Below are 13,023 nucleotides of genomic sequence, written 5' to 3' on the forward strand. Positions count from 1 at the left end.
CCAAGGTTGGGAACCATTCTTCTGTTATTCTTCTGAAACCATGTCTAATTCAACTTTGCTGATGAGACGAGTGCAATATTTTGAAGGGAGGCACACCATTAATGTCAAGAACTTTTTTTGTCATAAAGTGAACTAAAATAACTAAACTAACAATGCATTGCAACAATGTTGTAAACTGATCTGAAACGGAAACATTTAAATCATTAACAAGCAAAAATGCCAACCATTTGCAGGTGCCATATTCTCAAATTTGATTATTTCCTTCTATTGTAGGGTGTTGGTGGACAAATCAAGCTATTTGAAGACGTCATCTTGGGTGGAGGGAACTTTTTCCCCTTTTTTGGATGCAATTCTGCATGAAATGACATTTCCAGTGTACCAAATAAGAATCATTGTTCAGTTTTATAAAGGTCAGTGAAGGGGGGATTTATGAATGCTACCACACAATATCCAAATTCTCATGATGTGGCAGTAAGAGGAATGTGAATCGACCAGCTTTGTAAATTATTCTCAGAAAATATAGGATCAGTCAGCTCAACCCTCTGAGTAGCTGATGTTTTTCCAGTGTAGGCACGAGGAAACAGCAGCGCGGCAGCTCAGCACAGGGTTGGACCACATGAAGGCATTATTACACTGTATGCCTCCGTTGTTGTTTGACTGAGACATATTTCCAGACGGCTGCCTGGACCGCGGCAGGAGATGAGGGATATGCTACAAGGGAAGAGTCCTCGCTCTCGCTGCCAGCCCCGACCCCTTTCATAATCGCCCAGGAATTATGCACATCCCAGTTAAAGCACTGGTAGAGTGAGTTATGGCCGCGGTGGCGTTTCCTGAGAAGTCTGCCAAAATAGATGATTTAGATAGATCACACGTCTGGGGTCTGAGGGTTCCTCGGACACTGTTTAAACACAAGTCGTATTCTGAGGACAGAGGAATGTGCAGGGTGCTGAGTGAAAGACCCATCACCTAACAGTGACATTTCCAACATGGCAACAACGACAGCTGAAGAGCGATGACTAAGAAAGACTTATTCTTCGTTTGGCTCTTTAAGTTACAGATGTCAACAACTCAGACACAAAGCTCGGGGCCAAAATATTCATTTAAAAAAGAATTTTATTTAGTTTATTACATAGGGCAGCTTGTAGTGAAATATGTATACATTCAGCTTTACAATTCATACAGGAATTATCCCACCAAATTCCTAAAATGCACACAATTTACAAAGGTATACATGTTCCAACATATTTCTGAACACAAAAAGACAGCTATACCAGTTTAATAAGTAAAAGCCTACTTCCTTTTTGTTTAAGTATACCATTAAATTCCAATGGTAAACCTGTATGCAATGCTTTATTTTCAGCTAAATATAAGTTAAAGTGTTTATAGTAAAAGAGCCTTCGAAGGCCGTTCACTGGACAAACAAACATAAAAGAATGGCACGCAGAGTTTCCCATGCAATTAAAAAGAGATAAAAAAAATTCAATTCGTGATAAGACATGCTTGAATCCATGTCCTTTTCACCATTCCTGTTTCAAGATCTCAGAACTACATTTCCCAGAACACACATCAGCACTCGAATACTACAAACATGGTCAGAGGTCAGGGGTACAGTACATTTATAACTGCTTCTGGGATACAAACACAGAGATAGGAGTACTGCGAAATCCATTAGCAATGTGGAGCACACAGCTTTTTCTTTTGATTTTCCAAATTCAGTGGAAACACCCTTATGACTCACTGCCCCGTCTAATATTGAACACTTTTCCTTTGTCTCTGTCCAGTCAGAGGGATGTATATGAAAGACCGTAGCAGAGCTAGTGATATTACTGATATTATCTGTCTGAGCGAGGGAGTGCCAGTAAGTCGCACTCCATTAAAGCAACTCGTTACAACAAAGGCGTGCAATTTTAAGAGGTTCCCTCTTCTTCGGGCACCCAGTGGAAAGCTTGCTGGTGCCAATCTCTTTGATTTATGCACTCTTCAAAAACACACCAAAGGTTTGAAGTCCAAGTCAATAAAAGTAGTAAACGTCATTCCAGACGCTTGGTAACTCTATTATATTCTGGAGAAAAAATGAGGCAGTTGTGTGGACAACAGAGACACATGATCCAAACCTTCGACCGAGAGTGCTGTGATGGAATACAAGATGGCTTGACTTGATAAGCTTCTCCATAAGCAGCATAATGTTCATAGAGTCTGAGGGGCAAGATCGGGATCAAGCGCGGGACGGAGCGGAGGAAAAACAAACACTGGAGGAAAGTCGGCCCTGCATTGATACACATGTGCTCGCTAAGGCAAGGTGCTCCGAGGGCAATAAGCATGCTGGAGACGAGAGAGAGACCCTTGGTCAAACTGCTTTCTTCCATTCTCATTATCATACTTCAGAGCTTTAGCCATATGCCTGACTAACTTTGGTTTATACTTCTGGACTCATTTCCCCGCACCGCTAAAATCCCACGTATGAACTGAGAATGGTTAATATTTTGACCAAGGGCCCAAAATAAAACAGAGGAGAGAAAAAAAAACTCACTCAAATTCCATTAAGAGGAAGGCTGAACTGCATTTTGCATTTTAGCGCAGCGTTATTACTAGAAAGTGTGCAAAAAGTAGTGTGTGTGAACACAGGTAGAGCGCGTGGACGGTCAACCCTTACAGCTGAGCGGAGAGGAGGCAGTCAGACCTCCACTGCCTTCATGTCTGAGGAGGGAGCTCAGCTCAGGACAGCACACAGTGGGAGGGTGGAGGGGGGGTTGTTTGTGTCTATGCTTGTCTTTGAGTGTGTGATACTGTGTGGTATTAATGGTTGCACCTGTGTGTGTGTGTGTGTGTGTGTGTGTGTGTGTGTGTGTGTGTGTGAGAGAGAATGTGTTTGCGTATGTGTGCGTTGTCTAGACCAGGGAGCAGTAGCCGCTGCAGGATCCGCCTCCCGCGTCTTCGTCGGTGAGCTGGACCCCTCGGCCGTGGCTCTCACTCTGCCATAAACCGGGAGTCTGGATGATCTTCTCCACCAGCTCCTCAAATGCACACTGGACGCCGTCCCTGGTCTTAGCACTCGCCTCTGGGAGAAACGAGCGTGGAGGGAAAAATAAAAAGAAGAAGAAGAAAAAAAAAAGAGAAGGGAAGGGGCAGATACAGAAAGAAAAAGGAAGATGGGAGGTGGATTAAAAGGGAAAGAGGGTGGAAATAAAAGAAGATGAGATACAGATACGACTGTTAAAGTCTGCATCTTGATGTCATCTGCTGTGCTCCTAGACTGGACTGGCGAGTGGTGGAAAATGTCTCCACAATAACTGTCAGCCCAGGACACTAATAGTCAACTTTAGGAGGTTATTAAGGGATATAGTCAACACCCGCTCCACAACATGATGATATCCAGAAACATTAGAATAGTAATATCCATAGGATAAAGAGATTAATCTTATTTAGAAAAAACTAATCTGAATTAATATGTTATGAATGATTACGCCTTGAAAAGATCAGAAAGATATCTTTCCGTTTCAACAAACATTTTTAAAATTTCAGTACTTGATGAAGATAAAGCCTAGGTGTTTAACTTGAAGTGCAAGTCAGTTTTAAGCAGTCCTTTGATGACAAATCTGAAAAATAGGCGCAGGGAAAAAACGAGAACGCTTGGAATATGATATATGAAGCCAGTTTTATATATAGAACTATGCAAGCATTCCTCAGCAAGTATGATAGTTATTTCAAAAGCCGTTTCCTCCTGTGTAATAGTCTGCCCAGCGGGTCTTTGTAGAGTAGGGAATCCTCCTGACTTACCTATAAAAAGCATGGAATGTTTTCTTGCAAACTTCAGCCCTTCTGCCCTGTCTAGCTCGTGGTTTTCCTAAAACAAAAGAGAGGTAATGGCTTATTTGAGGTCTGCCGGGCGGAGCTGTCAGCTACTGTGGTCGTCACGGGGCAGAGAGGAAAAGTGATTTTCACAGACAAAGAACAGGACACAATAAATTCATAATGCTCTACTTAGTGGGCATTTTTATCCCCACTGACTGACTCTGGTATCCTGGTAAATGATCAGCTGCCAAAAATATGAAAGTGGGTCTGTCACCGTCATTTAGTTCAGTAATTTGTCAGCTGGCTGAAAGCTGACTTTTTTTTTAGATATTTATTTTTGGTAAATTATTTTCCTGTTCTGTGGAATACATTTTTATACAAAGCAACGGTTTGTTTTCCATCTCTTCAAACAGAAAAACAATTTCAAAATTTGTCAGAAAAAAGGCAAATATTAAGTCCCTTCAAAATCAGGAATTTCTCCGGTCATAACAACTCAGACCAAGACAAAAAGTACTGCGTGTGGCGAGCTGGACTGCAAACTCATAATGTGCCTGCTCCTCTCTTATCAGACAACCTTGTTAACCTGAGTAGGAACACAAACATCTTATACATGACCGCAGAGCACACTCACCCTATCGATTTTATTTCCCACGAGCATTTTCACGAGGTCGTTCCTTGTACAGTACGTCTCCAGCTCGTTGAGCCAGTTGTCGAGCTTGGCGAAGGTTTCCCTCCGTGTGACATCATACACTGTGCCGAACCAAATGAACAAGAGACCCTCAGATTAAAGGCAAATACAGACACACAAGCTGACCATACTTTGGGTCTGAAGTAAGACTGGGGAACTGGTGTTTTTCCACCAGGACAATTTTGTAATTTATTTAATTATAATACTTATATCAGGGTTATATCATGGTACCACACAGGACCTAATAGAAAGACTATGCCATTCACTTAAAAGCAGCGTTTTCAAGACTTTTTCATGAAAAGCACAGGCCTCATAAACATTTACTCCCAATAATCCTGAGTTTTGAAAAAAAAGGGAAAATAATACAACAAACTGAGATAAAATAAGTAAATAAAGTACTATGCTATTAACTAAAAACACATGGTTGATAAGGCCAAAGGGATTCTGATCTGTATCAAATGGGGAGCTCCAATAATCCCAGTGCTATAGCAAGGCGCCGTGTGTTTCTATTCATCATTAGAGTGGTCAAAAACCATAAGCTGCAGAGGAAGTCTGTTTAAGAGGTTTAACTTAGTTCCTGTGTGTGTGTGTGTGTGTGTGTGTGTGTTCATATACATACTGTACATGCATGTCCATATGAGGAGTCTGATTTAAGAGTATAAACTAACTTCCAGAGAGAGAGCAAAGAGTGTGTGCGTGTGTGTGGGTCACAGGATGAAAAGCCATCACTTTCTTTACAACCAGGGGCCTGACTCTGAAGTGAAGAGGGCACACACACACACACACAGACACACACACACACACACACACACACACACACACACACACACACACGAGCAATGATTGCGTCAACAGCTTGGCTTACCCAGGATGACTCCCTGGGCACCGCGGTAGTAACTGGGCGTCAGGGTTCGGAAGCGCTCCTGTCCTGCAGTGTCCTGCAAAACACGACCAGCTCAGCACTGCTGAATACACTCGCAGGGAAAAACTGGTGGCTCAAACAGAAGGAAAACCAGGGCAGATGGACGTAAACAACAAGACTGACTCCTCTGTGTCCCATATGGGACATTAGGCAGAAATGGTGTGGCAAAAGCGCCATCTTCTGGCCACTTGAGAGAACTGACAGATTGGAGTCGTGGAGGAGTTTGATCCCTCTGCTCTGACTGACGGAGCCACCTTTAATGAGTTTTACTGAATACAGTGCACAGTCACTTACCCATATTGCCAGCTTTGCCTTGTTACCGTCCACAGTAATGGTCTTCACCTTGAAGTCAACACCTAGACAATGAAAAGCCAGTCCATCATGATTACCTCATAATGTTTCAGTCTCAATATGGCGACTCTTACAGGTTTGACCAATTACTGCCAAGAATATCATATCATGGTGACAGACTATAATTATCAATGATGAATTGTAAAAACACACACACTACACAATGTCTCTGAACTTCTGCTAACCCCAGTGTTTCAGACTGGCACTTGGCCCATCCCATGTCCTGTATTTAAATTATGGTGTGACAGTGCACTCTTATCCACCACAAAGGGACGGTGTGGTTTAATGTCCTGAACTGAAACCAATACAAGTCTGTGTTAAAAAAATGAATAATAAAAATCCACCACCTGCAAAATGGCTCAGAGAGCCATGATTCACCCCTAAAAGCCCTGCCAGGTCCCAAAGGAACAGACATTTACATGAAAATAACAATGTTGTCCCCCTTCCCCTCAACAAGTAAATCTCCTCTATTGCCTTTGTGCAGTGTCTCGGTGTGCAAGGCGTGCAGGGTCTGGATGACATATCTGCCTCAGTTTTAGCATCCACTGACAGATTTACCAGGGAAATGTACACTTGCGATGGGGCTTGTTTTTACATCTGGGACTGAGGGAGGTTTCAGAGCCAAAACAGAGGAGGAGAAAAGGGACATGAAGACAGGCTGAGGATATATGACATATAGTATGTGTACCACACACACTTACACACAAATATACTGTCTGTTCACACAGTCAATCACAACAACTAGCCTTTCCTCTAGTCCAGCAGGGTTGCTCAGATACTGCTGCCAGAGGCATGTGGAGAGGAGTTTACACTTAACATTTCCCTGAACCTGGACCAGTCTCTCCTGCTTCTATTCAGTACAAAATCAGACAGGCCTTTTCCCAGAGAACAGAAAGCATCTGTTTGTTATATCACAACACCACAAGATGCCACTACTGCTAGAAGTCAAGGTTGGGTTGATCTCTGCAAGCCAGCCCGTTCATGGTGGACCCTTCGTCCTATAATGTAAATACACAAAGAGCATCACAATGCACCTTACATTTACTCAGCTAGAGTGGCTTTCAGGAGGAGACACGGTGAATCGCTACTCTGTTTTGTCTCTTTTTCACCCTTTTGTAATAACTGTACCCAGAAGTCACTAGGTGATATGTTTATCAATGACAGCAGGCCTGCTCACCTGTTGATCATCTGTAACATCATTAAGACCAAAAGATGACTGTAATGGGCCGTCCACACCAGGAATGATAACTGTAACCATCACTATAAATGTATAGTTTGAAGCTGAGTGGATGGCCACACCACAGCTATAATGAGAACAACAGTTGGGATCACTTTCAGAGCAATTTGAAGGATGATATTGTGGTATACAACTTATTAAACACTTAAACAATATAATATTTGGCTTTTTGTTTCACTGCGCGAGGTACAGCATTAACAGGTCACAATATACAGTTGAAACCAGAAGTTTACATACACTGTATAAAAAGACACAATGTCTTTTCTCTCTGTCTGACATTAAATCAGATTAAACTTTTCCTGTTTTAGGTCAATTAGGATTACCAAAATTATTTCTATTTGCTAAATGCCAGAATAATGAGAGAGAGAATTTTTTAGACAATGTTTTTATTACTTTCTTGAAAGTCAGAAGTTTACATACATTTCATTAGTATTTGGTACCATTGCCTTTAAACTGTATGACTTGGGTCAAACGTTTTGGATATCCTTCCACAAGCTTCTCACAATAGTTGGCAGGAATTTTGGCCCATTCCTCCTGACAGAACTGGTGTAACTGAGCCAAGTTTGTAGGCCGCCTTGCTTGCACATGCCATTTCAGCTCTGCCCATAAATGTTCAATAGGATTGAGATCAGGGCTTTGTGATGGCCACTCCAAAACATTGACTTTGTTGTCCTTAATCCACTTTGTAACCAGTTTGGCAGTATGCTTCGGGTCATTGTCCATTGGAAGACCCATCTGCGCCCAAGCTTTAACTTCCTGGCTGATGTCTTGAGATGTTGCTTCAGTATTTCCACATAATGTTCTTTCCTCATGATGCCATCTATTTTGTGAAGTGCACCAGTCCATCCTGCAGCAAAACAACCCCACAACATGATGCTGCCACTCCTGTATTTCACAGTGGGGATGGTGTTCTCAGGCTTGCAAGCTTCCCCCTTTTTCCTCCAAACGTAACCATGGTCATTATGGCCAAACAGTTCGATTTTAGTTTCGTCAGACCACAGGACATGTCTCCAAAAATTAAGGTCTTTGTCCCTGTGTGCATTTGCAAACTGTAATCTGGCTTTTTTATGTTTCTTTTGGAGTAATGGCTTCTTCCTGGCAGAGTGGCCTTTCAGCCCATGTCGGCACAGTACTCGTTTCACTGTGGATAATGACACACTCTTACCAGCTTCAGCCAGCATCTTCACAAGGTCTTTTGCTTTTGTTCTTTGGTTGATATGCACATTTCGGACCAAAGCACATTCAACTCTGGGACACAGAACCCGTGGTTGTGAGTGGTATGATGGCTGGACATTCCCAAGGTGTTTATACTTGCGTATAATTGTTTGAACAGATGAACGTGGCACCTTCAGGCATCTGGAAATTGCACCCAAGGATGAACCAGACTTGTGCAAGTCCACAATTCTCTTCCTGATATCTTGGCTGATTTCTTTTGACTTTCCCATGATGTTACACAAAGAAGCAGTGTGTTTCAGGTGTGCCTTAAAATACATCCACAGGTGTGTCTCTAATTAACTCAAATGTTGTCAATAACCCTATCAGAAGCTTCCAAAGACATGACATCATCATCTGAGCTCTCCCAAATTGTTTAAAGGCATAGTAATCTTAGTGTATGTAAACTTCTGACGTTGAAGAAAGTAATAATTTTTCTGGCATTTAGCAAATAGAAATAATTTTGGTAATCCTAACGGACCTAAAACAGGAAAAGTGATTGTCTGATTTCATGTCAGACAGTGAGAAAAAAAAGCGTATGTGTCTTTTTATACAGTGTATGTAAACTTCTGGTTTCAACTGTACATTTTCCAACGAAGCTGATGGAGAACGCAGCACGTGCTTGGGCCCACATCGTTATTGTTACAGCTATTGTTCTTGGTGTGGAGAGCCCTGTACAAAGATTAATTATTACCTATGTAACACTGTTGGGCCAATACACTGGGTACTAATGTGACAACGTACTGAGAAAGCTAGTGTCACAGGCGGAACTGCTTTAGGTGGTAAGGATGAACATAAATTCATATCAAGTGATACCGATTAAAAAGTCTGTCTGAATGTGAGGGAACTAGAGTCAATGAGGGAGCTTAACTCCAATAAAGACATCTGTTTGGCAAAGTTTCCCAGCTGGCCAAGTAAAGCAGCAGTGATCCAAGCCTTGACCTTGAAAAACACTCCTGGAATCTGGGCTCCGGGTTGTTTTAACAAAGACAGCATTGTGAGCTACAAGCGCTTCACAAATTAACATTAGTTAGAATAATAACTAAAATAAAATAACCTACATTCAAACTCATCAATAAAGTTACAAATCTTGAGTTGTTGAAAGTTTTAATGAACATAAACCCTATAAGGTGGGTACAGCCTCAAGCTCACCTGAATATATAGCAGGTGTGTCCCTGGTGCATCAAATGATTTATACTGTACAAGGTTGATATCATTTGCAGATCCACCAGAATTTGGAAAAACCAGCTTGTACAAATAATGTACCACTAAGTTCACCATCTCACCAGATAAGATGGATAGTCTGGTCTGCTGCAGGATTTTCTTTCAAATTCCTCATTAAGTTTGAAATAAATCAAATAGCTTTGTGGTTGTGAGGGTGTGGGTACCGTGGTGACTTTTACTTCCAGCTCGCCAAGTGCTCATACCTTCTTTGTATAGCAGAGCTCCTTACAGGCCAAACGTTTGTATGGCGACCTCAGCTTGACTCTGATTGTAGTATAGAAACATCTTTGACTTTTAATTTCTGTTCTAAATTATTTGCAATAAACACTGGGTGTGCAATTGATACAGGATGCGAGTGTGGTGATGGAGCCAGATCTGGCAGATAGCAAGGGTTCTGTGGTTTTGAGGATTATTGCTCAGTACAATGTATCTGCCAGCGGCCTCAGCAGGGTCTACAGACTAGGAAGCAGAATGAAGAACAGTTTATGTCAACTTTACTGAATGTGGTAGCCATTGTTGTTTACAGTTCTTAAAGACTCAAACTCCAGACAATGTACTGGACAGCACAAATATTCTGACAGTCTTGATGAGCTTTCTCTGCCAATTAATGGCACAAAATGAATCATTTTCACTCCACTGATGATCCTGAAGTTGATGCACAGAACCTTTATTTTATTCGACTCGTTCATTAACTGAACTCAGATGTGTTGCTCACCTATTGTCGCTGCTTGTTCTGGGTCAAATGTGTCATCTGTGAATCTCAAGAGGAGGCTGTTGACAGGAAGAAGGAAATAATTAGATTAAGACTCATTATGAATCACTAACAAATACAGCAGAATGGCTTTTTTTAATCAGTAATTCTATTACACACAGGTTGAGTAGGCTTTTGGTCTGGGATCAGGTTTCCATTTGCTCTGTTCACAAAACTTGTCCTGCGGCCCCAGACTTATCGAGTTCTGTATCTCTGTCTCTTTCTATTGATCACTTTGTCCTTCACTTGCATTACACGTAGAAGCTCCAGATGATATCACCACTAGATTGCAGTCAGGAGGACAGGGTTCATTTCTTAACTATGACTAATCAAGTGCATAGGCTTTAATCACAGCGATGATGATGGGGAATAAGCTCACTCCTTTCCCTTGACCCATGTATAATTCTCTTATTTTTCCTCATGGGCCATCAGGAGGGATGCTGGAGCAGTGAGTGTTTATTGTTTGAGGTCCATACAGCTGATGAGCTATGCTTGGAGACCGCCAAGTTAGAAATGTGTTGTGCGTAGGTCATTTGTTCAGGTAAAATGAAACGTGTGTATTCCTAGCCAAGCAGACATCTCCCTGATGATTTAAGGGCTTCTACAGATTGCAGGGAAACAAATTATATATCTGTACACTACTCAAAAATGAGTCCAGTCAGTGTAACTACTTGACAATAGCACAACTAATTTAAATTATGACATTTGAAACTAATCATAGTCTGACTTTGTTTATAGTATTAAGCAAAAGACTATTTAATAACAATACAAAATTGCTTTCTGGAAACAACGCAGTGATGCACTAGCAGGCAGCGTGCAGCTGGCCACAAAACTCTGCTGTTTTCTGGAAATATGAGCAAACCTAGGTCTATATTATGCTGGCATTAACCCCCTCCACTGTGATGAGTCAATACAGAGCTGCCATCACAGCAAGCAAACTATGCACTATGGGTGAAAGGTGAAAAAGAAAATTTCGAAACATTTCTACCGTAAAACTAAAATGGGCAGGGACCCAAGATTAAAATTACAGTTGTGTGTTATAAATAAACTTAATGCCAAAAAAGTGAATATAGGAAGAAAGAACTGACAATAGAGTCACAATTTCTTGTGGAAATGATGTAAAGAGCATGAATTAATACAAACACTTCAGATTATTTACAACCTTCTGGGGTAACACTTAGCTGATCCAAAATTAAGGCTGTTCCCAAATCCCTTTTACATTGGATCCCTTGTTGATCATGCTAAAGATCTTGAGATTACTACACACAAAGCCCTATACCCTTCGGTGGTTCACCTTACACTGAGATCTTTTGAGAACCCGGGGCTTCAGTCTACGCTGAAAGATGATTTTCTTTTTGGCCAGACACTTCACTTGTCAGAGGGCTTACAACAAAGCTTTGAGCAGCTCATTATATTGTGCTATGACTATGGAAGCTGCGCTATACACGATACCATAGTTTGCAATGTGATGGTTGATGGCTCAGGCTGGCTATCAGGATTCTTCCATGCAGTCTGGACCTCAGATCAAGCTCTCTGTTGGCATACTACATAATAAAAACTGCCAGACTAATGTTGGTAAAAACATTATACTCTGTTTGAATATTAGGCTGATTTGTGGATTGCTAACAAGGACCTCTGATTACCACATAATGGATAAATCAACTGTGTGGTTAAAAGCTGTAACAGCCCTTCAAGAGAGGCCGAGCTTACTCAAGCATGACATGTTCACTTCAGATACCCCATATAGATATTTCCTGTTGTGTTCATAATGATGTGTGATGTTGGAGAAGCTAGCGCTACAAACACAGTAAACACACCGATAAACAGGGACTACTTCTTGCACAGCCATCCCAGTGATGTACGACGAACAGAGGGAAAGTTACTACTCATCTTCTCTAAAAGTCTGCTGCCATCCAGTTACAGCTCAGATATCTGTCCCAGCAGTAAAGCCTCGCAGTCAGCGCAGAAAAGTGCTCCCGACTGCAACATCTCCAAACAGCTAACTAACGTGAACATCAGCTAATGTTAGCTGACAGCTAGCACAGCACACAGCTTATATGTGCCTATAATAGCCTCACGTTGTAAGCTGTTTTATGAAGAGGAATGACGGCCACAGCTCAGCAGTCTGTCATGTTAAAACGCTGCATCATCTTTGAACCTCACATTATTGGGCTGGCTGCTAAGCTAACGCCAGCTAGCTAACGTTAGCAGGGAGCCACGACATCAATTTCTTAGGAGATAATTTCATCTTACCTGGACTTCCCAACGCCACTTTCTCCTATTATCAATATTTTCAGCGTCGTTAGTATGTCTTCTTCCATTTTCCCTTCACAGTGAGGCGTGTTACTGTCGACTAATAGCTACAGGCTGTGTACAAACGACGTTCCTGAGTAACTTACGGTCCTGTGTACAGCGACAGAGATAGTTTGACAGCAAGAAGCCTCACTCCAACCATATCCGGTGTGACTTTGTGGCACTTCCGCCTGATCACACAGCTGATACAGTGCTACATAACATCAGTACATAATATATGTGTATTGATTCTAATTGGTTCTTTTAAAACGCATTATATTATTGTTTTCACACATTCCAATATTTGTTTTGCTGTTTCTGTTACATTATTACTCGGCATAAAATGAATGTATTTAAATGATTGCTACAACAGACATATGACAACTATGTAATCAGTATTATCTTGATTATGATATCAGAAACATAATACATGTCATACTTTGAAGAAGACCAGTGCTTGACAAGCAGGTAAGACATTTTATCTTTTTTTCTTTCTTTATAAAGACAACTTTAATATAATGGCTTGTACTGTGTTCAAATTGTCTCCACATCTG

General features: G+C 41.4%; 1 protein-coding gene across 1 annotated transcript; it reads right to left on the reverse strand.

Annotated features, from left to right (window-relative positions):
- Positions 1-1,095: 1,095 nt before the first annotated feature.
- rab18a (RAB18A, member RAS oncogene family) lies at positions 1,096-12,622 on the reverse strand. The gene is made up of 7 exons (XM_051411258.1): positions 12,431-12,622; positions 10,142-10,197; positions 5,697-5,758; positions 5,346-5,418; positions 4,424-4,542; positions 3,778-3,844; positions 1,096-3,058 (listed from the first exon to the last, which is right to left on the reverse strand). Exons 1-7 carry the CDS (start codon positions 12,496-12,498, stop codon positions 2,889-2,891), a joined length of 615 nt encoding a protein of 204 aa, XP_051267218.1. The 5' UTR covers positions 12,499-12,622; the 3' UTR covers positions 1,096-2,888.
- Between the last annotated feature and the right edge of the window lie 401 nt (positions 12,623-13,023).

The sequence above is a fragment of the Dicentrarchus labrax genome, unplaced genomic scaffold, assembly GCF_905237075.1.
Source record: "Dicentrarchus labrax unplaced genomic scaffold, dlabrax2021, whole genome shotgun sequence".
Taxonomy (NCBI): Eukaryota; Metazoa; Chordata; class Actinopteri; family Moronidae; genus Dicentrarchus; species Dicentrarchus labrax.

Bases quoted from the DNA above. Each gene is read 5' to 3' on its own strand.
- rab18a (XM_051411258.1), bottom strand. From the start codon at position 12,498: ATGGAAGAAGACATACTAACGACGCTGAAAATATTGATAATAGGAGAA. The intron at 5,419-5,696 runs GTAAGTGACTGT...CGTGTTTTGCAG, and splicing joins AGGCAAAGCTGGCAATATGG to GACACTGCAGGACAGGAGCG. The intron at 3,059-3,777 runs GTAAGTCAGGAG...CGTTTCTCCCAG, and splicing joins ACATTCCATGCTTTTTATAG to AGGCGAGTGCTAAGACCAGG.